We start from the raw sequence: 26,763 nt of genomic DNA, 5'->3' as shown, positions 1-26,763 counted from the left end.
GAGTCTGTTTTGTTCTGATCGGTTTTGTTTTTGTTTTGTTTTTGTTTTTTTGTTGTTGTTGTTTCGTTTGGATCTGTGTATTGTTTTTTCCTAATATTTTTCAAAAATACTTGAAGGAATATTATTTGTTCTTAAGGCACCTTGATATTTAATTGTATGGATGCTAATTAAGCAATATTTGTTTCTGTATTTTTACTGTGATGTTGTAATTTGCCTTGTTAAAGTAAAAAAACTCAATAAATATATATAGAAAAATAATAATAATAATTCTTTCCACTACTTCAACAGGACTAATATGTTTTGGGATTTTAATATCTATTTTAGGCATTGTGGAGGTTCCTCGTATTCCTCCCTGTATTGTTGTTGTTGATCAACAAAAACATTAAAAATGTATTTACACCAATATTATATTAAATAAAGTTGTTTTTTTATGACTCGTATTCTCATTGATTAAACGTATCAGTTGTTATTAATAAATCAAAAAGAGTAAGCTTGCTTTGCCTACTTCAGAAGAATCAATTTAATCACTAACTTGCAGCAAAGTTGCTGCACTGAAGCCACATATGCATTAGCTGTACGCAAAACTTAACTTACTTAACCATTATTACCTGTAAAATGAAACAAAACAGTGGATCCTAATACTGCTAAAATCTCAATGACCTACATGCACAAATGGAAAAATTCAAATCTGTAATTTCAATAATCAACTCAATAGTTATGCGTTGGTACTTGAATAAACACAATCAGCAGTCTGTTGCCAAGTTTTCTTCTCAAATTGCCCAATGCAGATAATGTTGATCTGTGTACATGAACAAATGTTCTATTGTTTCCCAAATTTGAAAAACATTCCCAGAATAGTCAATCATGAAACAATAAACCGATTATGTTTATCCCCATATTTATTATGTACAAAAATACACATATGTATTTGAAGTACACAGAGTTATGAAAGAGTTTTGTGAATAAAATCTCACTGGCCTGTCTGAGTCAGACTGGGGTCCCGGGGGTTCCTGGGTCTGAGTCAGACTGGGGTCCCGGGGGTTCCTGGGTCTGAGTCAGACTGGGGTCCCGGGGGTTCCTGGGTCTGAGTCAGACTGGGTTCCCGGGGGTTCCTGGGTCTGAGTCAGACTGGGGTCCCGGGGGTTCCTGGGTCTGAGTCAGACTGGGTTCCCGGGGGTTCCTGGGTCTGAGTCAGACTGGGGTCCCGGCGGTTCCTGGGTCTGAGTCAGACTGGGGTCCCGGGGGTTCCTGGGTCTGAGTCAGACTGGGGTCCCGGGGGTTCCTGGGTCTGAGTCAGACTGGGTTCCCGGGGGTTCCTGGGTCTGAGTCAGACTGGGTTCCCGGGGGTTCCTGGGTCTGAGTCAGACTGGGTTCCCGGGGGTTCCTGGGTCTGAGTCAGACTGGGGTCCCGGGGCCTGCAGGCGGAGCCAGCAGCTTCAGCCAGTGATTGGTTGCTTGGTTGACCCCTGGTTGACCCCTGGGGTCGCCACGGATGGTTGGAGTTCAGCTTAATACACTCGTATCATGAGCGTGAGAGAGAAAAACAAAACAGACAGGAGTTCAATATCTTATGAACAAACTATATGTTGTAGTACAGCAGCGTTATGCAAATCAAAACACTTCCAATCTATTAGAAGCAGCTAAATATCCAAGTTTCCCTTTATTGTTCTCCCCCCCCCCCCCCTCTTTTTTTTTGTTTACTTCTTAAGAGCAAGCAGGAAGGGAGCGGAGAGGGAGGGAGAGGTGTGTCGTTGTGTCTTCCTCTTATTCGAAGGGCAGAGCTGGCGAGCGAAGTGGGCGGTCCCAGTGGCGCCGCCTCACAAAAAATGGATCATGGTCATTGTAGTTTCAGACGTGGAAGTTGGAACTTCTCCGTCTAACTCCACAAATCACGCACACACACACACACCAGCTGTCCACAACAACATCCATGTGCACAAAAACACATTCACAGCAGGAGACCACACTCATCCAGAATTTCTATATGTGTGCACCTATTTTTCATTATTCTAGTCTTTGGTGGTGCTCATCATGCATTAATCAGGACTGTTTGGTCCACAATAGACTAACTAGTCACCACGAAAGCTCATACAACTTATACTTCTTTACAAAAAGGCTTGGGGCTCATAGAACCAGCCTTGTCAAGAGAAATTCATTGAGTTTTAACAAACGTCCCCAAGAAAACTAATTATTGGCCTGTGTGTATCGGCACCTTATTATTGAAACATATATATCAGTACATGTATATTATATATATATATATATATAATATATATATATATTGTACCTCACAGCAAGGAGAAACACAGAAAGAGAAAAAAGAAAATCTTCTCTTTGAGACAGGAACAGAGAAGGAGAAAAGAAGAAGGGAGGGGTGAGCGCGCTCTCTCAGACCACACACACACACACACACACACACACACACACACACACACACACACACACACACACACACACACACACACACACACACACACACACACACACCTCCTTTACCCAGCGCACAGCTGAGGAGAGGCAGGTTTGGATGAATACAGCATCCAGTTTGAGAAAAAGCACTATAACAAAAAAAAAATATAGAAAGCAACAAAAACGACAATAACAAAAACAACAGTCTCCTTCCTCTACTGAGTGTAGGATCTGTCTCATTTTATAGAGGTCCAAATGGTCCTGCATGGAACTTCCATAAAAGGTATGAGTGACCGTGAAATCCCATCAGAACAGCCGGTCTTCGTCCAGGACCCGTTTTACAACCTCAGTTGACACAAGAGAATGCTAAACTGACCCAAAGTATCTGTTATCTGGTGAAAACCGTTAAAATGAATACATCACTGCTACTCTAGTGTATACATCTCATGGCACCAAGACCAAGGTAGCACAAAGTTCACTTCAACATTTCAAAGGTTTACAGCAACAGCACAGATTTATCATAATTGTTAATTACTTTGGTTCATTAGCAATATTTAAGCAATACTTCATTTCTGAGCCGAATACAAAATACTTTGAATGGCAAGTACAGTTTCGTCTGTTTGGGCTCATTGATTTTAGCATGGCTCATTTATTTAGTAACACATTTAAGCTTTCCTTGAAGGTTTGCACTTTTATGTCACAAATTATTTTTCTTTTAGTAAAATCCAAAATCCAAAGAGGATTCAGGCCCATTATGTTTTTAGTAGCAGAGCTTTAGACTCAAAGCGTCTGTCTTTTCTGTTTGTTTGTGTTATAGTTTATATGTTGTACATTGACTTTGTGGTGATTTTCTGTTTGTTTTTCCTGGCCGAGGTATTTAAAATTTCTCATAACAGAGCGTACATAATCAGCAGAAAAACAACAGTGAAGCCAAAGTTCATTCAGAATTTTGATTGTTTTGCTCTCTGACCTTCTGTTTCTGTGTGTTTACTTTTGTTTTTTTTGTTGTAGTTCATTTATCACTGTGACCTTTATCGGCTTCAGTATTAAAATATACTGAGGATATTTATATATAAGTATGGGTGTGTGTATGTGTATGAGAGTATGTGAGTGTGGGGGGGGGGGGGGGGGGGGTCTACGCTCCCTAGCCGCTGGCCTCCAGCCAGGCTCGTGCCGGGCCATGCGGGTCTTAGACTCTGCTCTTCGGCCGTCGGGTGGGGTGGGGGGGGCTTCCTGTCCGGGTCCTCTTGTGGTGCCTTGTCGGAGTGGGTGTTGATCCCCGTGTTCCAGACCGGCCGCTTCGGGGTGGGGCGGGATGGCGCGGGGGGTCCAGCTGGGCTAAGTCCTAGCGATGGGGGGACCTTCTCCCTCTCAGCCCCTCCTACCTTACCATACCATACCTCATTCAACAATAGGGGCCAGTGGACGGGGCCTAGGGTGGGGGGTCCAGGCCACTTAACTGTGGTCTGCCCCTCCCCCGACTTTGCGCCGCCCACAATTTTAACTACACTTAGTCACGCAGGGTCTTGAGGGGATCAGCTGGCTTTCGGGGTTCTGCCGCTGGGCAGCGGTAGAACACCCGGGCCCCCGCTACCCCTCAATTTTAAACCGCACCCTAGACACACACATTGCACCACCTCTTCAAAACACAAATACACACATCCACATGCACCCAACACCCCACAGGGTGGAGGGGGGGGTGGGGGCTCCCCCCAGCACCTCCCGCTGTGGTCCCGCCGTGTTCCGGGGCGGGTGCGGCTGGAGTGCGGGGGGCACGCTAGCTCGGGCGTGGCACCTCCGGGGGGGCTGGGTAGTGGTCCTCCCTCCCTATTCACAGTTGGACTGGTGGAGGATGAGATCCCGTAGTGGCCTGGTGGGGGCCTGGCTGGCGGCCTGGGGAGTGGGGGGCACCCCCCTCCCAACCATATAAATGTACGTACGTATGTCTGTATATATGTAGATATGTATGTCTGTGTGTGTATGTGTATGCTTGGTGTGTGAGTGTGTGGGTGGGCTGGGATTAGGTGATGGGGTGGGGGGGGGGGTTGGCTGTCCTCCGGCCGGGCCTGGCTGGGCCTTCGCTCTTCCTGGTCTGGGGGGGGGGGCTGGTCTGGGGCTCGGCGGCTGGGGCCTTCTCTGTCCCGCCGGGGGTTGGGGGGGTGGTGGGGGGATGGCCCCCGGGGGTGCGGCGGGCTCCGCTGTCGGGGCCGGGGGGGCTCCCTGCCCGCGTGGCCTGGGGGCGCTGCACTGGCCGGTTCCGGCTTGGCGGCTCGGTCGGGGCCCGGGGCTCTGCGCCCTTTATCCTTCTCCTGTGGGCCCCTCTGGCCTGGGGGGGGGTCCTCTCTCCGCGCTCCGTCTGGTGCCTTCCGGGTTGGGGCGTGGCTCTCCGGGGGGGTTTGTCGGGGCCTCCCTGGATCCGGCGGGTCGCTGGGTGCCGGAGTGGCGGCGTCCGGCCCTGGTGGCCTTGGGCTCCGGGGTGGTGCTGCGGCCCCCCCACAACAGTTTCAATCACATCCAGAGGACAAACCACACACACACACACACACACACACACACACACACACACACACACACACACACACACACACACACACACACACACACTCCCACTCCTCATTGACGAGATTGTTCTGTTAATTATCAAAACCAAGTTGTTGTTTGCTTTTGTTGTTGTTGTGTTTGTTTGTTTGTTTTATTTATTTATTTATTTATTTTTGTTCTATGTCCTTTTGCTTTTTGCTTTTGTTATAATTGTTGTCATTATTTAGGTCTTTTGCTCTGTTGTTGCTCAGGCTGGTCTTAATCTCATGGCAGTTGGAAAATATTTAGATCACTGTGGTTAATGTATTATCAAAAAAAACAAAAAAACAATTGTATGTAGCACTAACAAGGGTATTGTAGGTATTTTGTATTTTGTGTATTTATTTTGTTTCACCAAGCCTTTCTCTGTCTCTCCTCTCCTCTCCTCTCCTCTCCTCTCCTCTCCTCTCCTCTCCTCTCCTCTCCTCTCCTCTCCTCTCCTCTCCTCTCCTCTATCCTCTCACCCCAACCGGTCCGCAGAATTCCTCCACCTCTGACTCTGGTTTCTGCAAAGGTTTCTCCTTGTTGGAGGAGTTTTTCCTTTCCACAGTCGCAAACACACCTGCTGCTCATGTGGATATGTTGGGCTTTTCTATTTTCTCTATAAACAGCAAATTGGAATGACTGTAATGTATTTAAAAAAAAAAAAAAAAAAAAAAAAAAAATATACTGAGGATAAAAGTCATTAATGCAGACAGATGATGCAAAAGTCACAGAGATTCTTTTCCCCATTGTGATCCACCACATCATATCTAATCCTAAACGTTTGATTGATCACCTGGATCTCTCTCTCGTCTGTATGTCCTCTCCTTTCCTCTCCTCTATCCTCTATAGACGCTGTGGAGCTTCTTCATCACAATTCTGAATTTCAGAATTTTCCACCTCGGTCCCATTGATCCTGAGTGGGTGCTGCTCCGCCCTCTGCTGCTCCACCCTCTGGAGATCAGCCTCCTGGAGGCTGTTGAGCCTCCTCCTGGACATCAGCAAGACCATCAGCTCCTTGGTCTTGCTGACGTCCAGGAGGAGGCTGTTACCTCTGCCCCAGTCCTCCAGGAGGCTGACCTCCATCAGGTTCTCTTTCTTGTATTTGTTGGAGGTCAAACCCACCACTGCTGTATCGTCAGCCACCTTGACGTGGACACAGGTCATAACCACGCCATAAGTCATAAGCCTGCAGCCTGCGTCAGCTGCTTTACAGTGACTATTTAAAGCACATGTCGAACTCCAGTCCTGGAGGGCCGCAGCCCTGCATGTTCTGCACGTCTCCCTGTTTCCACACAGCTGATGGCAATGAGCAGCTCGTGATCTGGCTTTGTGCTGAAGGTGGTGATGAACGTGGAAAAAGTGCAGAGCTTCGGCCCTCAAGGATCTGAGTTTAACACCCCTGATTTAAAGTGTCAATGGATCTTGAAAACCTAGGATTTTTTTTAATATGTATTGATAAGTTTGTCATTGACATAAAGCAGGGGTCAGCAACCTTCGACATTCAGCGAGCCAGTTGGATCTGTTTCCCACTGAACAGAACACACTGGGAGCCTCAAAGCCCCCCCCCCCCCCCCCCCCCCATGCTCATGTCAGTAGAAACATCTGATTATTTACAGTTACACTTACAAGGTGCGGTTTGGGTGTTTCGACCTCAAACTTCACCAAATTCTACTAAGTGATACCGGTACACTTGGCAAATCTTAATTCCTTATCAACATGTACAAACACCCAATATCAAAGATACAAGCGACATTACTCTGCTTGAGATTGATTTAATCCATCAGATTTGACTTGAAAGAAAAGTCTATGAAGTGCTTCCCTTCTCATGCGGAACCCGCTCCCAGGTTCAGTCCCACACAGTCTCTACTTTGAAGGTTTAAGGCAGGGGTGTTAAACTCAGATCCTCGAGGGCCGAAGCTCTGCAGGTTTTCCCCGTCTCCCACTGAACGTCCGGATGCTTCATCACCACATTCAGCACAAAGCCAGATCACAAGCTGCTCATTGCAATCAGCTGTGTGGAAGCAGGGAGACATCCAAACCGTGCAGGGCTGCAGCCCTCCAGGACCGGAGTTCAACACGTGTGGTTAAAGGTTACACCTTGTGTCACTATTACATGTCATTAACATTCCACACCTCCGGCCGCCACACCTACCTGATGTTTTTTGTGTCAGTGTTTTCTTTCCTTTGAAAAGCTTTTTTCATCACTATGAAATTGTTCTCTTTCTCCCTCATCCACTTTCTGTTTTGTGCCCCCGAGAGCTTTCTGTACTGCCTCAACATCTTTTGCTCCCTGTCGTCAGATCACAAAACCATTCCAATGAAAAAACCTCTGGAGCGCCTCTCTTGTGTGTATGTGTGTTTGGGAGGTGACAGGCATGCCTCAGTTATTGATTGTATCAATTACGCATGCACAAACAGCTGCTGAATTCAGAAAATGCAGATTTGAAATCATTTTCCCCCAGTGCTTTGGCGCCCCCTTCAGTGCGATGCCCCCATGTGCCACGTGTGGGCCCCTGTCTCTCACAACCTATCTGCCAAACTTATAAGATTGACTTGTAGTTTGACAGCAGCCTCATTGTCTTCTCGTTGTTGGTGGGACAAAGCAAATTAAATTAATTAAAAAAATGTAAAAAAAAAAAAAAAAGTTAAAATATTCTGTCAAAAATAATGAAAACTATGATCGTTTCTGGTTCACAATGTAGTCAGATCTCCAGAAATCACATCACTTGTTTGCGACTCGCATCTTAATATTGTAATTTTTTGCCTCCAAATTGTAAGAAATTAGTTGATTTATTGATATATTGTTCAGGAAGACATGTTTTATCCCCAGAAATTATGTAAATGTGATGCTAATTCTCCATATTCTGAACAAGGTAGCTAACCTTTACATCACTGACCTCTCATGTATGGCCTTTGTTTACTACAGTAACTGAAACAAAGCCATGTTAAGTAGAAATACAGTTAAAGTCGTTGCCTTGCTGACAGGCAGGGTTCGATTCTGTTGCTGGCCAGTTACGAGCCTCATGTTTGACACTTGCTGCTCTTTTATAAAATAACAAAATTAGTGACTTTTCATCGTGATTGATGCAATCAGGTCATAGAAATAAAATATAGTAGAGCTGAAAAATATAAACCTTCTTTCAAAAATGTTTCATATCAACTTGATGTGGACTGAAGGTAAAACACATGTAATGTTACCTTAAAGTCTCATCCTTTTCTCAGAAACTCCCAGTGTGAGTTGAATAAATGCATCCCAGGCCAGTTGAAAATAATCTTTTTTAATGACTTAGTGAGGTTCAGGAACAATGCTGCTGCAGCAGGTTGCATCAGCAGCTGATTCATTGAAGTCATTGTGCTTTCTGAACACTGCAGGCTATGGCTGCTTTGTCAGTTTGGCTGTGCGACCCTGTAACCACCAGCAAGGTTGTTCACGAAGGTTCGACTGTCCATCAGACTCACACCCTTAGATGCATGTAGAACTGGTTTCTGGGGAAATGGTGCCGATCATTGACAGCCATCCTGCTGTATCTTTCATCAGTGTCACTCTAAAGTTCACACTAACTTGCTGACTTCCGTTCAATAGAGCAACTTTCAAAAGCAAGTCACAATATTAGGAACAGCTTTTCCACTGCTTGTCTTTATCAAATTAATCAGCCAATTACGAGACAGCAGCCCAGTGCATTCAGTCATAAGCAGGATGGACTGCTGAAGTAGAAATACACCCTGTAATTTAAGACCTCGTTTATACAACAACGATCCAAGTGACAACACCACATTCATTTCAGAAAAGATTTTGTGTTTACACCGCAAAGGCTGACACTGAAAACTATGTAGATAGTGTGTCACGTCATGAAGCGATGGTTTTGGTTGTTTTTGTAATGCAACCACACATACATGTGTGCAGAGAACAATACTCCATACAGAGAACAACACTATAAATGTTACCATAGTGACGAACTGGATGCTGTGAGAAGTTAATTTCAATTATAAAACTACGATATGGACTATAAATCTAGAATATGTACTGGGAGCCCCGTTGCTATGGAAGCCGCCATGTTTGATACTCGTGAATAAGCAGAAGAACTATTTCCCACGGCAGTGGTGCACATGTGCAGTAACAGCGCCTGCAGCCAAAGAAAAGTTCCCTCTGGGGAGCTGCTATGAAAAAGTGATGGTTGTAGGGCCTCCGAGCTCCGATTCTGTGTAAACAGACGCTCTGAACGCAACAAAAGTGTTGCAGTTACACTTGTTTTCATTGTCGTGTAAACGGGGCCTCGGTGACTGAAGCATTTCATTGGTCTGAATACTTCACAATCCTTGATCAGTTGGGATTTTTCAAAACTGAAACAAAAACATTACATGTTAAAGGGGACAATAAGAAGAAATAAAAAGTAGACATAAGGGAAACTATCCAGTAAGCATTAGTTCTCTAGATAACATTTCTTGTAATCTCCATATATAGACGACTCCCATGGTTCTTTTACAGCAGCAGCAGAAGAACATCACACTTTGTCTTCCTTTCAGTCAACAACAGGAAACGGAAGGGACTGGAAACTTGCAGAGTAAATGATGTTGTGGACGAGTTGGTGCAACAAAGGAACCAAAGTTCAGAAGTTCTATTCAAAGAAGTAATTTCAATTAGAAAGAGGAAACTGTGCCGAGGTTTCCTGGAACTATGTCAGAGCAATGTTTGCTTACTGGATGAAACGCTGAACCTCACCAGGACGCAGTTGTTCAAAACTGGGTAATCTTAACCACTGGTTAAGTCCTAGCCGCCAAATAAATTCTTTACCCGCCGTTAGCTAACCGACCGTTAAATATACGTTGTTTAAAACATAGAGAGTTGTCCCGTTAGCTATCGTCGCTGTCAAAGTTAACAGTGAGGTTCATTCCACCCAAGACTCCGGGTTTTGTGGTGGACGGCAGCACAGTGTTTTTATCTGGTCTGTAAAACTACCACCAAACATGACAAACTCCGCTGCTACCAGGATATTGAAGTGGAACATGAAAACTGAGCTGGATGATTGACGGCATCATGTTGCCTCATCTTTTTAAAATTTTGACCCGAGAGAACGTTATCGAAAGTGGCTGTACGAAGCCCCGGAGTGGCCGTAGAGAAAAATAACATGTGGGAACGAGATAATAAATCGTTTCCTCAAGTTAATAAAGCGAGGGAATGAGATCATTTAATCTCTGACTTTCTTTACTTGTGGCCACGAAGGGAGAGTCAGCATGAGGCTTTGTTGCTCCGCTGTGAGACGCTCCACAGAACTTCTTTATAATGAAGCAATACCTTTAGTTCATATGTAGCTATTAAACAAACTACATACTACTGTAAATGAAAGCTGGATTTTTTTTGCCATAAAATGAGCCTTTTAATGGCTTCATGTGAAAGAGAACTTTCATCAGTGTGTGTTTATGTAGGTTTCCATTATAAACAGCTGTAGAGCTGTGTTCTATCATTCCACACCTCCATTCCTCCTGATGTTGAAGCATTTGATTCAGACACGTCCAGAAATAAAGTGAAAGGAGCAGAAATTCACTATGTAATGCCCAAATGTTGAAAAATAAGCCCCAGCCCCATTTATTTATGGTAAAGAGAGGAGTCATGTTTCGGAGGTGCTGAGAATTAGACCCTCTCTTTATGGACCAAGGAGAGTTTAACATGTCTTTGAACACAACTATCTAATGTGGTCCGTATTATTTGATATGAAAGCTCCATAACAGCAAATACGATGGGATGGAAGCGACATTGGTGGAAAAATATAATACGAGGGAATGAGATAGTAACTTGGTGCGTCGAGTTACTAATTTGAGGTTACTGATTATCACCTAATTTCCATACATTATATATATATATATATATATATACAGTACAGACCAAACGTTTGGACACACCTTCTCCTTCAATGAGTTTCCTTTCTTTTCATGACTATTGACATTGTAGATTCACACTAAAGGCATCAAAACTATGAATTAACACATGTGGAAATATGTACTTAACAAAAAAGTGTGAAACAACTGAAAATACGCCTTATATTCTAGGTTCTTCAAAGTATCCACCTTTTGCTCTGATTACTGCTTCACACACTCTGCATTCTCTTGATGAGCTTCAAGAGGTCGTCACCTGAAATGGTTTTCACTTCACAGGTGAGCCCTGTCAGGTTTAATAAGTGGGATTTCTTGCCTTGTTAATGGGGTTGGGACCATAAGTTGTGTTGTGCAGAAGTCAGGTGGACACACAGCTGATAGTCCCACTGAATAGACTGTTAGAATTTGTATTATGGCAAGAAAAAAGCAGCTAACTAAAGAAAAACGAGTGGCCATCGTTACTTTAAGAAATGAAGGTCAGTCAGTCCGAAAAATTGGGAAAACTGTGAAAGTGTCCCCAAGTGCAGTCGCAAAAACCATCAAGTGCTACAAAGAAAGTGGCTCACATGAGGACCGGCCCAGGAAAGAAGACCAAGAGTCACCTCTGCTGTGGAGGATCAGTTCATCAGTCACCAGCCTCAGGAATGGCAGGTTAACAGCAGCTCAGATTAGAGAGCAGGTCAAAGCCACACAGAGTTCTAGCAGCAGACACGTCTCTAGAACAACTGTTAAGAGGAGACTGTGTGAATCAGACCTTCATGGAAGAATAGCTGCTAGGAAACCACTGCTAAGGACAGGCAACAAGCAGAAGAGACTTGTTTGGGCTAAAGAACACAAGGAATGGACATTAGACCAGTGGAAATCTGTGCTTTGGTCTGATGAGTCCAAATCTGAGATCTTTGGTTCCAACCACTGTGTCTTTGTGCGACGAAGAAAAGGTGAACGATGGAGTCTACATGCCTGGTTCCCCCCGTGAAGCATGGAGGAGGAGGTGTGATGTGTGGGGGGGCTTTGCTGGTCACACTGTTGGGGATTTATTCAAAATTGAAGGCCTACTGAACCAGCATGGCGCCACAGCATCTTGCAGCGGCATGCTATTCCATCCGCTTTGCGTTTAGTTGGACCATCATTTATTTTTCAACAGGACAATGACCTCAAACACCTCCAGGCTGTGTCAGGGCTATTTGACCAAGAAGGAGGGTGATGGGGGGCTGCGCCAGATGACCTGGCCTCCACAGCCACCGGACCAGAACCCAATCCAGATGTTTGGGCTGAGCTGGACTGGACCTGAACCCAATCCAGATGTTTGGGCTGAGCTGGACCGGACCTGAACCCAATCCAGATGTTTGGGCTGAGCTGGACCGGACTTGAACCCAATCCAGATGTTTGGGCTGAGCTGGACCGGACCTGAACCCAATCCAGATGTTTGGGCTGAGCTGGACCGGACCTGAACCCAATCCAGATGTTTGGGCTGAGCTGGACCGGACCTGAACCCAATCCAGATGTTTGGGCTGAGCTGGACTGCAGAGTGAAGGCAAAAGGACCAACAAGTGCTAAGAATCTCTGGGAACTCCTTCAAGACTGTTGGAAGACCATTTCAGGTGACGACCTCTTGAAGCTCATCAAGAGAATACAGAGTGTGTGAAGCAGTGATCAAAGCAAAAGGTGGCTACTTTGAAGAACCTAGAATATAAGACATATTTTCAGTTGTTTCACACTTTTTTGTTAAGTATATAATTCCACATGTGTTAATTCATAGTTTTGATGCCTTCAGTGTGAATCTACAATTTTCATAGTCATGAAAATAAAGAAAACTCTTTGAATGAGAAGGTGTGTCCAAACTTTTGGTCTGTACTATATATATATATATATATATATATATATATATATATATATATATATATATATATATATATATATATATATATATATATATATATATATATATATATATATATATATATATATATATATATATATATATATATTTTATATGGCCACTCCAGGGCCCCATAAAGGCATAACTCTTCATTACAGTATTGATTATATCAAAGTTAAGTCCATGGTGCATCCTATCCTCCCTTTGTTGAACAGGCATTATGAACGCAGCGCTGTCAGTGACGTGAGAGTTCACCACTGTTAAATAGTTAGCAGAGGTCTGGAGGTGCGTTAACTTTAACGTGAAGATAACATCCAGTTAAAGTCAACCGAGTTTTGAACAACAAGATAACAGTGCTGTTAAAGTTAACGGTCGGTTTAACGTATTTAACAACCGGTTAAACGACAACCGAGTTTTGAACAACCGGGCCCTGGACGTCTTTTCTTTAACAAGATTCGAACCAGGTCAAACACTATTTCCCATTGACTGTGAAGGTCGATTAGATGCTGTAGAATCAATACTAATTCAAGAACTAAAATGTTGTGCTGTCGACAAGTCCTTCTCTTTCAATTTGCTGAGCTACATTAGCTTAACCCGTCCAGCATCCTCCATGTTTCCCAGCATCTTCCATGTTTTGTGCTTTAATCGATGAGGCTTCTCATCTGTGGACTCTCCTTTAAAGGCACAGTATGTATTTTTAAGACCATCAAATAACCATTTTACATAAAACTGCAGTGATACTGTCAATACACTGATGCCCACATTGTGCTCCATCTTCGAGGACATAATTTAGTAACGACTCATCTATCCTGATAGTGTCCAGACTAATAAATCCAGTATCTTGTCCAATGTGAAAAATTACTACATTTAACATGGATAGAAATGCTAAATAGCTAAACTGAGTGACATTACTTAAATTTTACATACTGTACCTTTAAATAAACATCAAACTGAGGAGAAAGTCTGTTTCTGAATCATTAAAAAGAAGAATTGACCAGTTAACATGACCTTCAAAGCTGCATAAACCTTGATGGAACTACAGCAGGTCAAAGAGAAATCTAGAACTCTGTTCATACATGCAGCGGCTGCTATGTACCCACAATCCTTTTGACCTTTTATTTGAACATAGTTACTGAAAGCATGATACTGAACTGACCAGCAGTAGCTGAGCACAAACCTCATTTGATATATCGATGTAGTAAACGTAGTGAAGCTGGCCTGAGAGCCGCGGTCCACAGGAGATAACCAGGACAAAATAAACATGGGTTTTATAGTCCATTGCTGGAGAGACAAATGGATACAATGAGTCACTTCCTGCAGACATTCAAAGAGAAGATCCAGTCAGTGAGAGAGTAACGTCGGGATTTGATGTCCAGTTCAGAACTGAAGTCGACCGGAAATGGCTGGTGTGATCCAAAATGGCTTTTAAAATCCAGGTTCTTTTTCTTCTTCTTCTTGGTATGTAAATATGAAAGGACTATTTCAATGAGTACACAATATACTACCATGCAACAACCACACATGGACACTCTGGAACATGTGCACTGTTCAAATACACAGAGGAGACATCGAGAAGACGGCAGCGTCAGGCTGCGATACACGGGTAGCATTTGGTAGCAATGGGGCCAATTAGGGAGAGCTTAGTTTTCTCAGTAAATGTCCTGAGAAAAGTGTTTTTGTGATTTTTTTTTCTTAAATGGCCATTTTTCTTGACTGGAATTCAAAGGAACTCTTTGCCAACTGATGAGTGTTTCTCATGAGAAAGAAATCTTTGCATCACTTCTAAATCTCTAAAGGTGGAATGGAAAAACATTTGGTCATAATCTCCTGTGGCACGGCTCAGCTGTCAGTGTATAAGGCATTCTTACCTAATTTGATTGCTTCAAAAGGTTACCCGTGTAAAGATGCCTCAAGTCATCAGACAGCTGCTCGCTACCCCCCTGCTTTCACCCCACAGTAAAACAATATAACAAAGTTACTTTTTTTTTTTAAATTTACAGTGACAATAAACCTGTTTTTTAAATGAGCAACTTCTTGTCATTGTTCTTGATTGCCCGTATGGAAATCTTTTCTCCATCGTTGGAAGGAGCCAATTCCCACTGTGATCAGAAGCTCCGATCCTTATTCTCTATTCACCCCTCCAGTCTTTCTTTCGGTGGAATTTTTATGGTCTCTTTACTGTTTCAAGTTCCTTCCCTGCAACGACAAAAGAAAACATAAAAACGTTTGATCAGTTTCATTCTTAACATAGACAACATTACTGTACTGACTAAACCTGACACATTTATCTTCATGAGATATGGGGATATTTGAAATAAGGTCTTTCTAAATAAGAGTGTATCATCTGCAAACAATGAGTCTCACTTAAAAACACTACATATGTTCTGTGTTGTTATGTTTAACCTCTTGCTGCTGGAAGCACAATACATTATGAAGATTCCAATTGTCCGTGAAAGGAAGAAAGCTAAACAAGCATGGTTTTCCTCAACAGCCAAACCAAATTTCTTCAACTTCGTAACGTGCAAATTCTGCATATAGAGAATGTTGAATCAACAAAGGTAATTTCAAGAGTTTAAGTTGCTGCTCAGCTTGTTCAAGTCGGGGGTCAATGATAATTTGGATCTGCAGCACAAGGCCCTAATAGTTTTCTCACTTATGCTGTGGTCCCAACTTGCAAGTGCGTGCTGTCTACTTGCAAAAACGTGGCCAAAATTTGGGGATCCGTAAGCGGTGAGTACCACCTCCGCACAGATTTGGAGCACGAAGACACGACATAGCACTTTTAGTGCATGAGAAACTTTTGCTGCGTTCAGGCTGCATTCGGGCTCCGAATTCACCCCTGTATGGGTAATGCGCATGCCTTCTTCAGTCAATGCTGAAGTCTGTGAGTCTTTTAAAAATGTTCCTACAGTCACTTGCTCTCTGGACGGCGCACTTGATAATTGCGTGGTCTGTGCTTACTCGGCACTTCCCCACTTCTACTGTCCAATGAGCATGCAGAACTTATGTGGACCGCACCAAGTAAGCATGTGCGCTGCTGTTACAATGCACGTTGTGCACACTGATTTCTGCAGTATATATTAAAGCCGAGCCGACGGACGAGTGCCAACATTTCATCTGCAGGATTCCTAATAAAAATATCTAATAAGAGTATCTATGGACGAACCCACCATCTGCTGTGTCGGCGTCCATGTTGCCTCTCCCTCTCCAGAATCAAGGCAAGGCAAGTAATACCACGTTATACTCATACCCATACTCTGCCATGTGAAGCTGTTCTTGCAGCATCAGAACCCGGAGTCTCTGTGGCGGAATGGGTGGCATCTGGAGGCAGCAAGCAGCTGGGACTTCTGGAGAACCTCGGAAGGTTGTCCTATACCCCCCCCCCCCCCCCCCCCCCCAATGTCAGGGGTGCTATCTCTGCACACACTTACAACATGCAAGTGAGTAAGGACATCGTACATCGAGCAGCATGTGTAAGTGCGGCCTCCATACGATAACGTGGCAATTGCATGGCGATCATACATCGTAAGCTCGCTGCAAGCACGTTGTAAGCTCGTACAACTCACTTCCCACATGTGCAACGTATGATGCACGTAACCGCTCACGGCCGGGAGTGGCTTGTGGCCACATACTTGCACTATGTGCAACCGTGCGAGTGACGTGCGTTGACATACTCCCTCCCTGCTCTTGCCACTCCCTCCCCTCATTTCCAGAGGTGCTTTAAGGATGGGAGTTGATAAGAGTCTTTTTTTAATTTTCAATTCTGCTTAAGGATGCCGTTCTTCATCGCTTCTCATTTGGAAAAAAAAACAATCTGCAGTATTAACAGCAGAGGATATGCTAACGTTGCTGCTGCTGGGTTGAGATTCACTCCAGAGTCGATCGAAAACACGACATTCATTCAAAGTTGTCGTTGCTGTGTGTAAGAGAAAGTTTCTGCTTGTTGGTCGTATTTCAATTGGTGAAACTTCCACTTTGCAAGTATTGCAAGTTGTCCTGTCATCATCCTTTCACCTAAAATGGAACCAAACTTTTGAGCGTCTGTGCCTCTTGGGTGCCGTGTTTCCGGCTCGCTGCACTGATGAATGACGTTGTGCAGCTTGTGTAAACTACATAACGTGTGTGGTGATGTCATTCACGCCCACTGGAATGAAGAAGCAAATCCTTTGCAAAATTGTCAAATGATTCCAAGGAAATTAAACATTGGAAACCGGTTTATGATTCCTATCCCTGCTCTCACTGCCCTAACTGAAGGTCTTAAAGCTGATAAGTTGACTCTTGGTCCTGATTGGTCCATTTCAACTGCCTCACCTCTAAAACATCTGAATGAAATGATCATATCATAAAGTTTGCTACAAAGCACAGTCACCAGCTGGTCAAGACAATCACGTGACTTTGAACAGGAAGACTGCCTTTGAAGATTCTCTGAAAAACATGTTTTGGTGGAAATGAGTCAGTTTCTCTTTCGTAACTTGCATGGTTGGTTTTTGTTCTTCTCTCCTCTTTCCATTTGTTTCAGTTGATGTTGTGAGTGGGGGTCATCACAGTTCAAACCTGTTAGAGTGGCTCGGGGTAGGCCTGTCGGGGGTCGTAGGTCATGTCGGGAATGTAGGGCTCATGAAGGTCGGGGTCGAGTGGCAGAGTGTCCAGAGGCAGATCAGCGTAGCCGTACGCAGGATAAGATCCATCCAACTCTGAGAAACCCAGAGACACACATGATGAAGAAAACATCTTTTTTTTTTTTTTTAGAAGCAATTAAATCACACCAATGACTTTGTTTATTGAAGCGCACTCAGTACTCAAGTATACTTAAACATAAAGAGAGAGGGAGTAGAGAAAGGGAAAAAACCCCAAACAATCTACTAACCAGCATTCAAGAAGTCAGTACGCCACACATTGTTAGACTTTTGAACCGTAAGGTTCACAGACTGGAGTTTTTAAACATTCCTTTGCCTTAGGCTCACAAGTTCTGCTGACTCAGCAATGTAAGCCAGAAAAGTAAATGGTAATAAACAGTGGAATTATTTTTTATGACTCTAAGACAGCAGTACGAAATGACAGATCATTGTTGCATTAATTATGTCATCTGCATAACATAGATCGACCTAGTATGATGCAAGCAACTGTAATATTCCATTGCTTCATTGAACGCACGGATCAAACAGTCACAGTCATGCAGGGAAAAGGACATGAACCCTCAGTTGGATGATTTCAAAAAAAGGAAACTGAAATCAAGAGTTGGATAAACCTCAAGTTTACGCAATATGGGACAAGATTGAGTCAGGTGCAGAGTGACTTTGAAGTCTGTTAACCTGTGACCATGTGCTTCAGCTTTCCTCTATTTTCCCTGAACAACATATAGTTTGGATAGAAAATACAGAACTGTCTATTTTTGTAGGAAAGTACAATTATATTTCATTGTCAGATCTTTCGGTTCTCAGCCCAGGTTTTGCAAAATGTTGCTATAATATGCCATAAAAAACCATTAAATGAACTGCATTGAATTAGTCTTGTTCAGAGCTGATCGTACATGTAAATACCACTGGAAAGGTTAACCCAGGTCATTAGTCATTTGAAATGTCTCTCGTCCTCAGTTCCAGTGATAGCACGGGTCAGCAAATATCTGTAAAACACTACGGCATTACACGAACTCACTGCTGGATTTAATCAATTCCAACACTGTTGTTCAGACTGTCTGGGGTGAGATGCTGGGTGATAGTTGCAGCTCATGCTCGAGATCCCAGGCTTATTTGTCAGTCCTCCTGTGAACCTCCGACAAAAAGTGCAGTTCATCCATGCTGGGTACTACAACTGAGACCAAATGCTCTAGCGGATTTCTCATTCATTTTTCTTTAAAACATCTTTTAAAGATCAGCAAACAGCCAAACTCAAAGTATTTCAATTGTCCCAATTTCCCAATTTGGTACCGATTCCTGAATTATATTGCCTCAAAGCTACAAATACAGAGAAAAACAGTGGAGCTGATCCACGAAAGGCTCGTGGCGATAAAAATAGAAGCAGAAACATGTGAAAGCTGATTTAGCAAGATAGAAGATCACTTCTTACATGAAACATTTGTTTCAAGAACACAGAATTTCTTGGTGCAATAACATTCACTAGCTTATGACTCTGGTTGCTTCTGTTTTTAGCACGTTTGTTTCTGAGGCAATAATCAGCTCAGCTTGCTGTGGTGGTGCGAAACATTAATTTTTTTCCCAACAGCTTTGACTTTGTGAAAAACCATCTCCTATAATCCTGTCTCCTTCTCTTTCTCTCTTTTTTGTGCCAAATCCTGATTTAATGCTGTCATACAACTTGTTTCATGGCATGTTTCAACAATACAGTCAGTTCCATGGTATTATATTTAATAGCACTCCAACCAATCGCTCGAATGGTGTCCGACTGTAATGCACACAAAACCGCCATCTTTATTCTTCTGATTGAACGTGGTGGTGAAAATGGTATTATCAGTTGGTCATCTCTGTAATACATGGAATTCCAAAATACAATCCATTTCCAATATGTTAGTTGATGCAAGGTACATCCCAGTGACTACATGAGGTCAAGCAAAGTGTGGTGACGGACCACATAATGACTGTTGTTGTGTGCATGAGTAAAGCTGCTTCTATCTGGGTGGAAGTTCATGCTGCAGTAATCAAATGACATAATTTACTTTCTAATAGGTAAAATGTTGAAATATTGACCTGATTGGGAGAAATGTACCACTTGATGATTTGATGGAAAGACAAAGAAGCAGGGACAGAATTCCCTCAGAGGGGGGTAGAATCATTCCTCTCTTCTGGATTGTGGATCGCTCCATGTGCTCACTATATGGTCTACATATATGGTCGGACAATATCTGATCTTATGAACTTAATTCTCTTTTGATGTCTATCATTCATGACCATGTTGCATCCAAAACTCTTGTTTGTGTGTGTTACTGTGAACATCACAAGGCCTTCCTGCACAGAATTTATTGGTTGAAGTCTTGTCTCCAACAGAACGAGTCTGGGAACCAGATCCACGCCCCAGGATGTCTTTTACTACTTTTTTTCACTATTATTTTCAGTTAGCCTAGACCTTAGGCTATCACAAATGATTCTGACCACTCCTAACTCAGGCCATTAAGTGTCAGGGGCCACAAAACCTCCTTTAGGGAAAAGTTTCTGGCAAAATTATGCAAATATAAGGTACTGCAACTACATAGATTGTAATATAAGCATGACATTTTGCACGGAATAGGCTGATTTTTTATTTTCAAACCTCATCCATCACTCGTACAAGTCATGAAATGCCCCTGCAATATTCAAAGCATGAGTTGTCGTGAATTTTCCAAATGTAACTGCCTCACCAAACACCTGCTAAAAGGTAAATTGTATGATCTCTTCAAAAGTCACAAAGGTTTTGCTACTCTGTTGCCATAGAAACTGTCGCCATGTACTGTTGCTGCCCCCAGTGGAGATGCTTCATAATGCCCAAAATAAATAACATATTGAAGTATCAGGGCAAACCCACAGCGAATGATCAAACTTCTTCAAGGTTCAATCTTGAGAGAGCTACCAGGCAGGGGTTCCACTCTCACCATCTCTCTTTGCAAGTTTTATTGAACCATTAGCAGCAGCCATTAGACAGAACAATAACATAAAAGGAAAAACGCACAGACCTCTCTTCCAGAAACAATAGAGTTAATAGACAGATTCTCTTCTTGCCTAAAATTAACTACATCTTTTCAGTGATTCCAACAAAACCAGCAAAAACCTGGTTTAACATGCTGGATTCCCATATCTCAAAATTCTTATGGAAAAATAAACCATTGCGTATAAGTTTAAAAACACTGCAGAACACCAAGGACCAAGGTGGCTTAGAACTTCCAACTTTTATAATTATTATCTTCCAATAAATGACTTTATGTTGTAAAATGGATTAATCAGAAACTTAGATGAAGGCTGGCTGGACATTGAAAAAACCTTCTGTGAAGATCTCCACATCAGAGACCTTCCTTTCTTCAGTCCTGTCATCAAAAAACACAACTGCTTTAAAAGCATCAATATAAACAATCTCTGACAGCTTGGTGGGAATTTCTTCAAATGAATGGATCGTCACTCATTCCCTGCAAACTCACACCTTCTGGAACAATCCTGACATCCTGTAAAGGAAGAAACCAATAAACTTCACAAGATGGCAGAACAAGGGAAGAAGAACCTTGGAACACCTTCTCTTCAATAACTCTTTTATTCCATTTAATGATCTAATAGAGACGTATGGTATCAGTCAAAATAACTATCTGGAATATCTCCAGCTTAAGTCAATAATACAAACAAAGTTCAAACTAGAAGAGATGAAGCTAAACTGACCTCAGACAGTGACAAACCTCCTGAAGATCTCAGCTCCAAAACCACTTTCTAAAATCATTTCAGTCCTGTCATGTTCCAATACCACAATATCCCTTCAAGCTCCAAATGGGAAGAAGATGTCAACATCAACACAGACCCAACGCTTTGGTCACTAATCTGTAGAAACACATTCACAATGAGCAGAAACACCAATATACAGCTTATACAATACAAGATCCTACACTAGTTCATTACAGGACAAAGATGTTCAAGATGCTCTCACTTCCTCTAACATATGTTCAAACTGCACAGCTGATCTCCTTGATACCTGTCTACACTGTGATCTCCTTGATACCTGTCTACACTGTGATCTCCTTGATACCTGTCTACACTGTGATCTCCCTGATACCTGTCTACACTGTGATCTCCCTGATACCTCTCTACACTGTGATCTCCCTGATACCTGTCTACACTGTGATCTCCCTGATACCTGTCTACACTGTGATCTCCTTGATACCTGTCTACACTGTGATCTCCTTGATACCTGTCTACACTGCTATCTCCCTGATACCTGTCTACACTATGATCTCCTTGATACCTGTCTACACTGTGATCTCCTTGATACCTGTCTACACTGTGATCTCCCTGATACCTGTCTACACTGTGATCTCCCTGATACCTCTCTACACTGTGATCTCCCTGATACCTGTCTACACTGTGATCTCCCTGATACCTGTCTACACTGTGATCTCCTTGATACCTGTCTACACTGTGATCTCCTTGATACCTGTCTACACTGCTATCTCCCTGATACCTGTCTACACTATGATCTCCTTGATACCTGTCTACACTGTGATCTCCTTGATACCTGTCTACACTGTGATCTCCCTGATACCCGTCTACACTGTTATCTCCCTGATATCTGTCTACACTGTGATGTCCCTGATACCTGTCTACACTGTGATCTACCTGATATCTGTCTACACTGTGATCTCCCTGATATCTGTCTACACTGTGATCTCCTTGATACCTGTCTACACTGTGATCTCCCTGATACCTGTCTACACTGTGATCTCCTTGATACCTGTCTACACTGTGATCTCCCTGATACCTGTCTACACTGTGATCTCCTTGATACCTGTCTACACTGTGATCTCCCTGATACCTGTCTACACTATGATCTCCCTGATACCTGTCTACACTGTGATCTCCTTGATACCCGTCTACACTGTGATCTCCTTGATACCTGTCTACACTGTGATCTCCCTGATACCTGTCTACACTATGATCTCCCTGATACCTGTCTACACTGTGATCTCCTTGATACCCGTCTACACTGCGATCTCCCTGATACCTGTCTACACACTGTGATCTCCCTGATACCTGTCTACACTGTGATCTCCCTGACACCTGTCTACACTGTGATCTCCATACCTGTCTACACTGTGATCTCCCAGATACCTGTCTACACTGTGATCTCCTTGATACCTATCTACAATGTGATCTCCCTGATACCTATCTACACACTATGATCTCCCTGATACCTGCCTACACTGTGATCTCCCTGACACCTGTCTACACACTGTGATCTCCATACCTGTCTATACTGTGATCTCCCTGATACCTGTCTACACTGTAATCTCCATACCTCTCCACACTGTGATCTCCCTAATACCTGCCTACACTGTGATCTCCCTGATACCTGTCTACACACTGTGATCTCCCTGATACCTGTCTACACTGTAATCTCCATACCTGTCCACACTGTGATCTCCCTAATACCTGCCTACACTGTGATCTCCCTGATACCTGTCTACACACTGTGATCTACCTGATACCTGTCTACACACTGTGATCTCCCTGATACCTATCTACACTGTGATCTCCCTGCTACCTATCTACACTGTGATCTCCCTGATACCTGTCTACACTGTGATCTCCCTGCTACCTATCTACACTGTGATCGCCCTGATACCTATCTACACACAGGTGATCTTGCTGATGCCTATATATACACACTTTGGCTGTGTACACTACGCCAAACATTCTGGCAAAAGATCTGGTAGTGCCACCTTGGGGCTCTTGGGGCCACCTGTGGCTGGGGCGTCGTGGCTTTGGTGGTTGGCGGCTCTGCAGTCTGGGGGGGGTGCTGGCATCTATCCTGGGTAGGCGGCGGCCTGACCTGAGGGGGTTGTGTGGGGGGGTCTGCTCTGGGTTGGGGGTGGTCCCGCTGGGGTGGGGTGGGGGTGCTGGGCATCAGGCCCCAACCGGGCCATTAGGCCGGGGCAGGCAGGTGTAGGGCTTCGGGGCCTTAGGAGCTGGGTTCCCTCCCATTTCTGTTGGGGGTGCCCGCTGCGGCGCCGGGTCCTCCCTCTGACCAACCCTCCCCCTGCTGGGGTGGGTTGGTCCCTGCTGCCGTGGTCCGGGTCTGCCTCGCTCCCAGATCTGGGGGCGTGGAGGACAGTGGGACTCCTGGTTTGGATGACTGACTGAGGGTGACCCCCAGGGCCGTATATATGGGAGATGGTCCGGTGGGGTGTGTAAGTGTGTGTGTGTGTGTGCGCGTCTGTGTGTGCATGCACGTGCATGTGTGTGTGTGTTCTATACATAAATATGAGTGTCTGGTGTGAGTATGTGAGGGTGTGTGTGTGTGTGTGTGTGTGTGTGTGTGTGTGTGTGTGTGTGTGTGTGTGTGTGTGTGTGTGTGTGTGTGTGTGTGTGTGTGTGGGGACGGGTGTTCCTTATTTGCTGGCCTCCAGCGAGGCTCATGCTAGGCCATGCAGGTCTGAGACTCTTAGACAATGGTTGTCCCTAACCGTTGGGTGGGGATTTTTGCCCAAGACTCTTACAGTGCCTTGTCGGGGTGTGTGTCCCCACGTTCCTGGCTGGCCGCTCGGGGGTGGGGTAGGGCACCGTGGGGGGGCCAGCTGGGCCAATGTCCTAGTGACGGGGGGACCTTCTCCCTCTTAACCCCACCTACCTTACCTCACCTTACTTAACAATAGGGACCAGTCGGCGGGGCCTAGGGTGGTAGGGTATTGAGGGGATAAGCTGGCTCCGGGACAACAGCTCACCGAGGAGGTCGACTTGCTTGGCCTTCTGCAAGCAGGAGAGCCTCGATCAGCTGCTGATCATGACCAGCCTGCTCCTGCGGCAGCTTCTCTAGGGCCGCTGCTCCCAGGGCAATCCTCCACACTCTGTGGGCCCAACAGGCAGCCAGTGTGGCAGTTGAGCATGCCACCATCGTGTTCCCCCACAGAAGCGCAGAGACAGATTGTCCAAAGTCTATAATTTTTTTATTAAAGTAAATCAACAAACCAAACTCAAAACTCACACCCCTCTTTCAGGCTCTCCCGTGGTCTCTGTGTCTCCTCCCACCTGTCACACCCATGTGTCTGGCAGCTCCTCCTTTGTGGGCAGAGAGGTGAGGCAGCACACCTGAATCCTATCAGGGGCTTAATCACCTCTCTGCCACAGTGGCCTTAGGCCTTATCATGGGTTAGTCTTGTGTGCTCTGATTGTTGATCTGTCTACGTTTCTGCGTGTTCCTCTGTGTGTCAGCGATGTGTGCCTCTGTCCTTGCCCTCTTTCTGTGTTTTGTGGACATTGCTCCAGAGATCTTTAGTTGTGATTTTTGGTTTTATGGCTTCAACCACAGCGATGTCTGGCACTATACTGGCATCCAATGGATATCCTGAAGCAATAGCATGTTATATTTAGATGTTAGACTTTCTAGCTAAAGTCCATCATTCTGAGAAGATGGCTCTTGTATAAGCAAAAATCAATAATATCTCTCTTTTTTAACACCTGTATGCTTCCGTATGCATTTCTTTTTAGGCAATTTCAGGTGTTTGGTTTTGATACTTCTAAGCAATAAAGAACACGTGTGACAATGACATCTACATGGCAAGAGCATGTGTAGAAGAAAATACAATGAACAAAAATATAAATGCAACACTTTTAGTTTTGCTCCCATTTTTCACGAGCTGAACTAAAAGATGTAAAACATTTTCTATATACACAAACGACCCATTTCTCTCAAATATTGTTCACAAATCTGTCTAAATCTGTGTCAGCAAGCACTTCTCCTTTGCTGAGATAATCCATCCATCCATCCATTTTCTGCCGCTTATCCGGGGCCGGGTCGTGGAGGCAGCAGTCTGAGCAGAGTTGCCCAGACTTCCCTCGCCCCAGACACTTCCTCCCACCTCAGATAATCCATCCCACCTCATTGGTGTGGCACATCAAGATGCTTAGGGTGGCCACAATAAAAGGCCACTCTGAAATGCGCCGTTTTGCTTTATTTTTTTTTTTCAGTATATTATTTTATAGTCAGTATCATTTGCCTCATGCATTGCAACACATCTCCTTCACATAGAATTGATGAGGTTGTTGATTGTGGCCTGTGAAATGTTGGTCCACTCCTCTTTAATGGATGTGCCAGGTTGCTGGATATTGGCAGGAACTGGAACACGCTGTCGTATATGCCGATCCAGAGCATACCAAACATGCTCAATGGGTGACATGTCCGGTGAGGATGCTGGCCATGCAAACTGGGAGGTTTCCAGCTTCCAGTAATTGTGTCCAGATCTTTCAACATGGGGCCGTGCATTATCATTCTGCAACATGAAGTGATGGTCGTGGATGAACGGCACAACACTGGGCCTCAGGATCTCGTCACTATATCTCTTTGCATTCAAAAGGCCATCAATGAAATGCACCTGTGTTCGTGGTCCATAACATACGCCTGCCCATACCATAACCCCACCTCCACCATGGGCCACACCATCCACAACGTTGACATCAGCAAACCGCTCATCCACACAACGCCACACACGCTGTCTGCCATCTGCGCTGAACAGTGAAAACCAGGATTCATCCGTGAAGAGAACGCCTCTCCAACGTGCCAGACGCCATCCAATGTGAGCATTTGCCCACTCAAGTCTGTTACAATGATGAACTGCAGTAAGGTGGAAACTCCAATGAGGATGAGGAACTGCAGTCAGGTGGAGACTCCGATGAGGAGGAACTGCGGTCAGATAGAGATTCCTATGAGTACGATTTACTGCAGTCAGGTGGAGACCCCGATGAAGCCCATAATGAACTGCAGTCAGGTGGAGAACCCAATGAGGAGGAACTGTAGTCGGGTGCAGACTCCGATAAGGACGAGGAGGGACTGCAGTCAGGTGGAGACTTTGATGAGGACGAGTTACTGCAATCAGGTGGAGACTCTGATGAAGACGAACAACTGCAGTCAGGTGGAGACTCCAATGAGGACGAGGAGGGACTGCAGTCAGGTGGAGACTTTGATGAGGACGAGTTACTGCAATCAGGTGGAGACCCCGATGAAGACGAACAACTGCAGTCAGGTGGAGACTCCAATGAGGACGAGGAGGGACTGCAGTCAGGTGGAGACCCCAATGAGGACGAGGGGGGACTGCAGTCAGGTGGAGACCACAATGAGGACGAGGAGGGACTGCAGTCAGGTGGAGACCCCGATGAAGACGATGAGGAACTGCAGTCAGGTGGAGAACCCAATGAGGAGGAACTGCTGTATGTGGAGACTTTGATGGGGACGAGGAGGAACTGCAGTCAGGTGGAGACTCTAATGAGGAGGAACTGAGGTCAGGTGGAGACTCTGATGAGGACGACGAACTGCAGTCAGGTGGAGACTCCGATGAGGATGAACAACTGCAGTCAGGTGGA

General features: G+C 44.5%; 1 protein-coding gene across 1 annotated transcript in view; it reads right to left on the bottom strand.

Moving 5' to 3' along the window:
• Nucleotides 1-14,082: 14,082 nt before the first annotated feature.
• Nucleotides 14,083-26,763, bottom strand: part of LOC308141093 (junction plakoglobin-like) — a gene marked incomplete at its 5' end in the record, with an annotated part of 143,730 nt that continues 131,049 nt past the window's right edge. The window contains 2 exons of the mRNA XM_080511096.1: nt 14,083-14,920; nt 17,279-17,418. Coding sequence (XP_080367222.1) covers nt 17,282-17,418 — 137 coding nt within the window. The 3' untranslated portion in view covers nt 14,083-14,920; nt 17,279-17,281. The remainder of the gene's footprint in view (nt 14,921-17,278; nt 17,419-26,763) is intronic.

The sequence above is a fragment of the Blennius ocellaris genome (assembly GCF_963422515.1).
Source record: "Blennius ocellaris genome assembly, chromosome: 16".
NCBI classification, from domain to species: domain Eukaryota; kingdom Metazoa; phylum Chordata; class Actinopteri; order Blenniiformes; family Blenniidae; genus Blennius; species Blennius ocellaris.
Note: the sequence above shows the minus strand (reverse complement) of the source record. Positions and strands in the feature narration are given on the sequence as shown.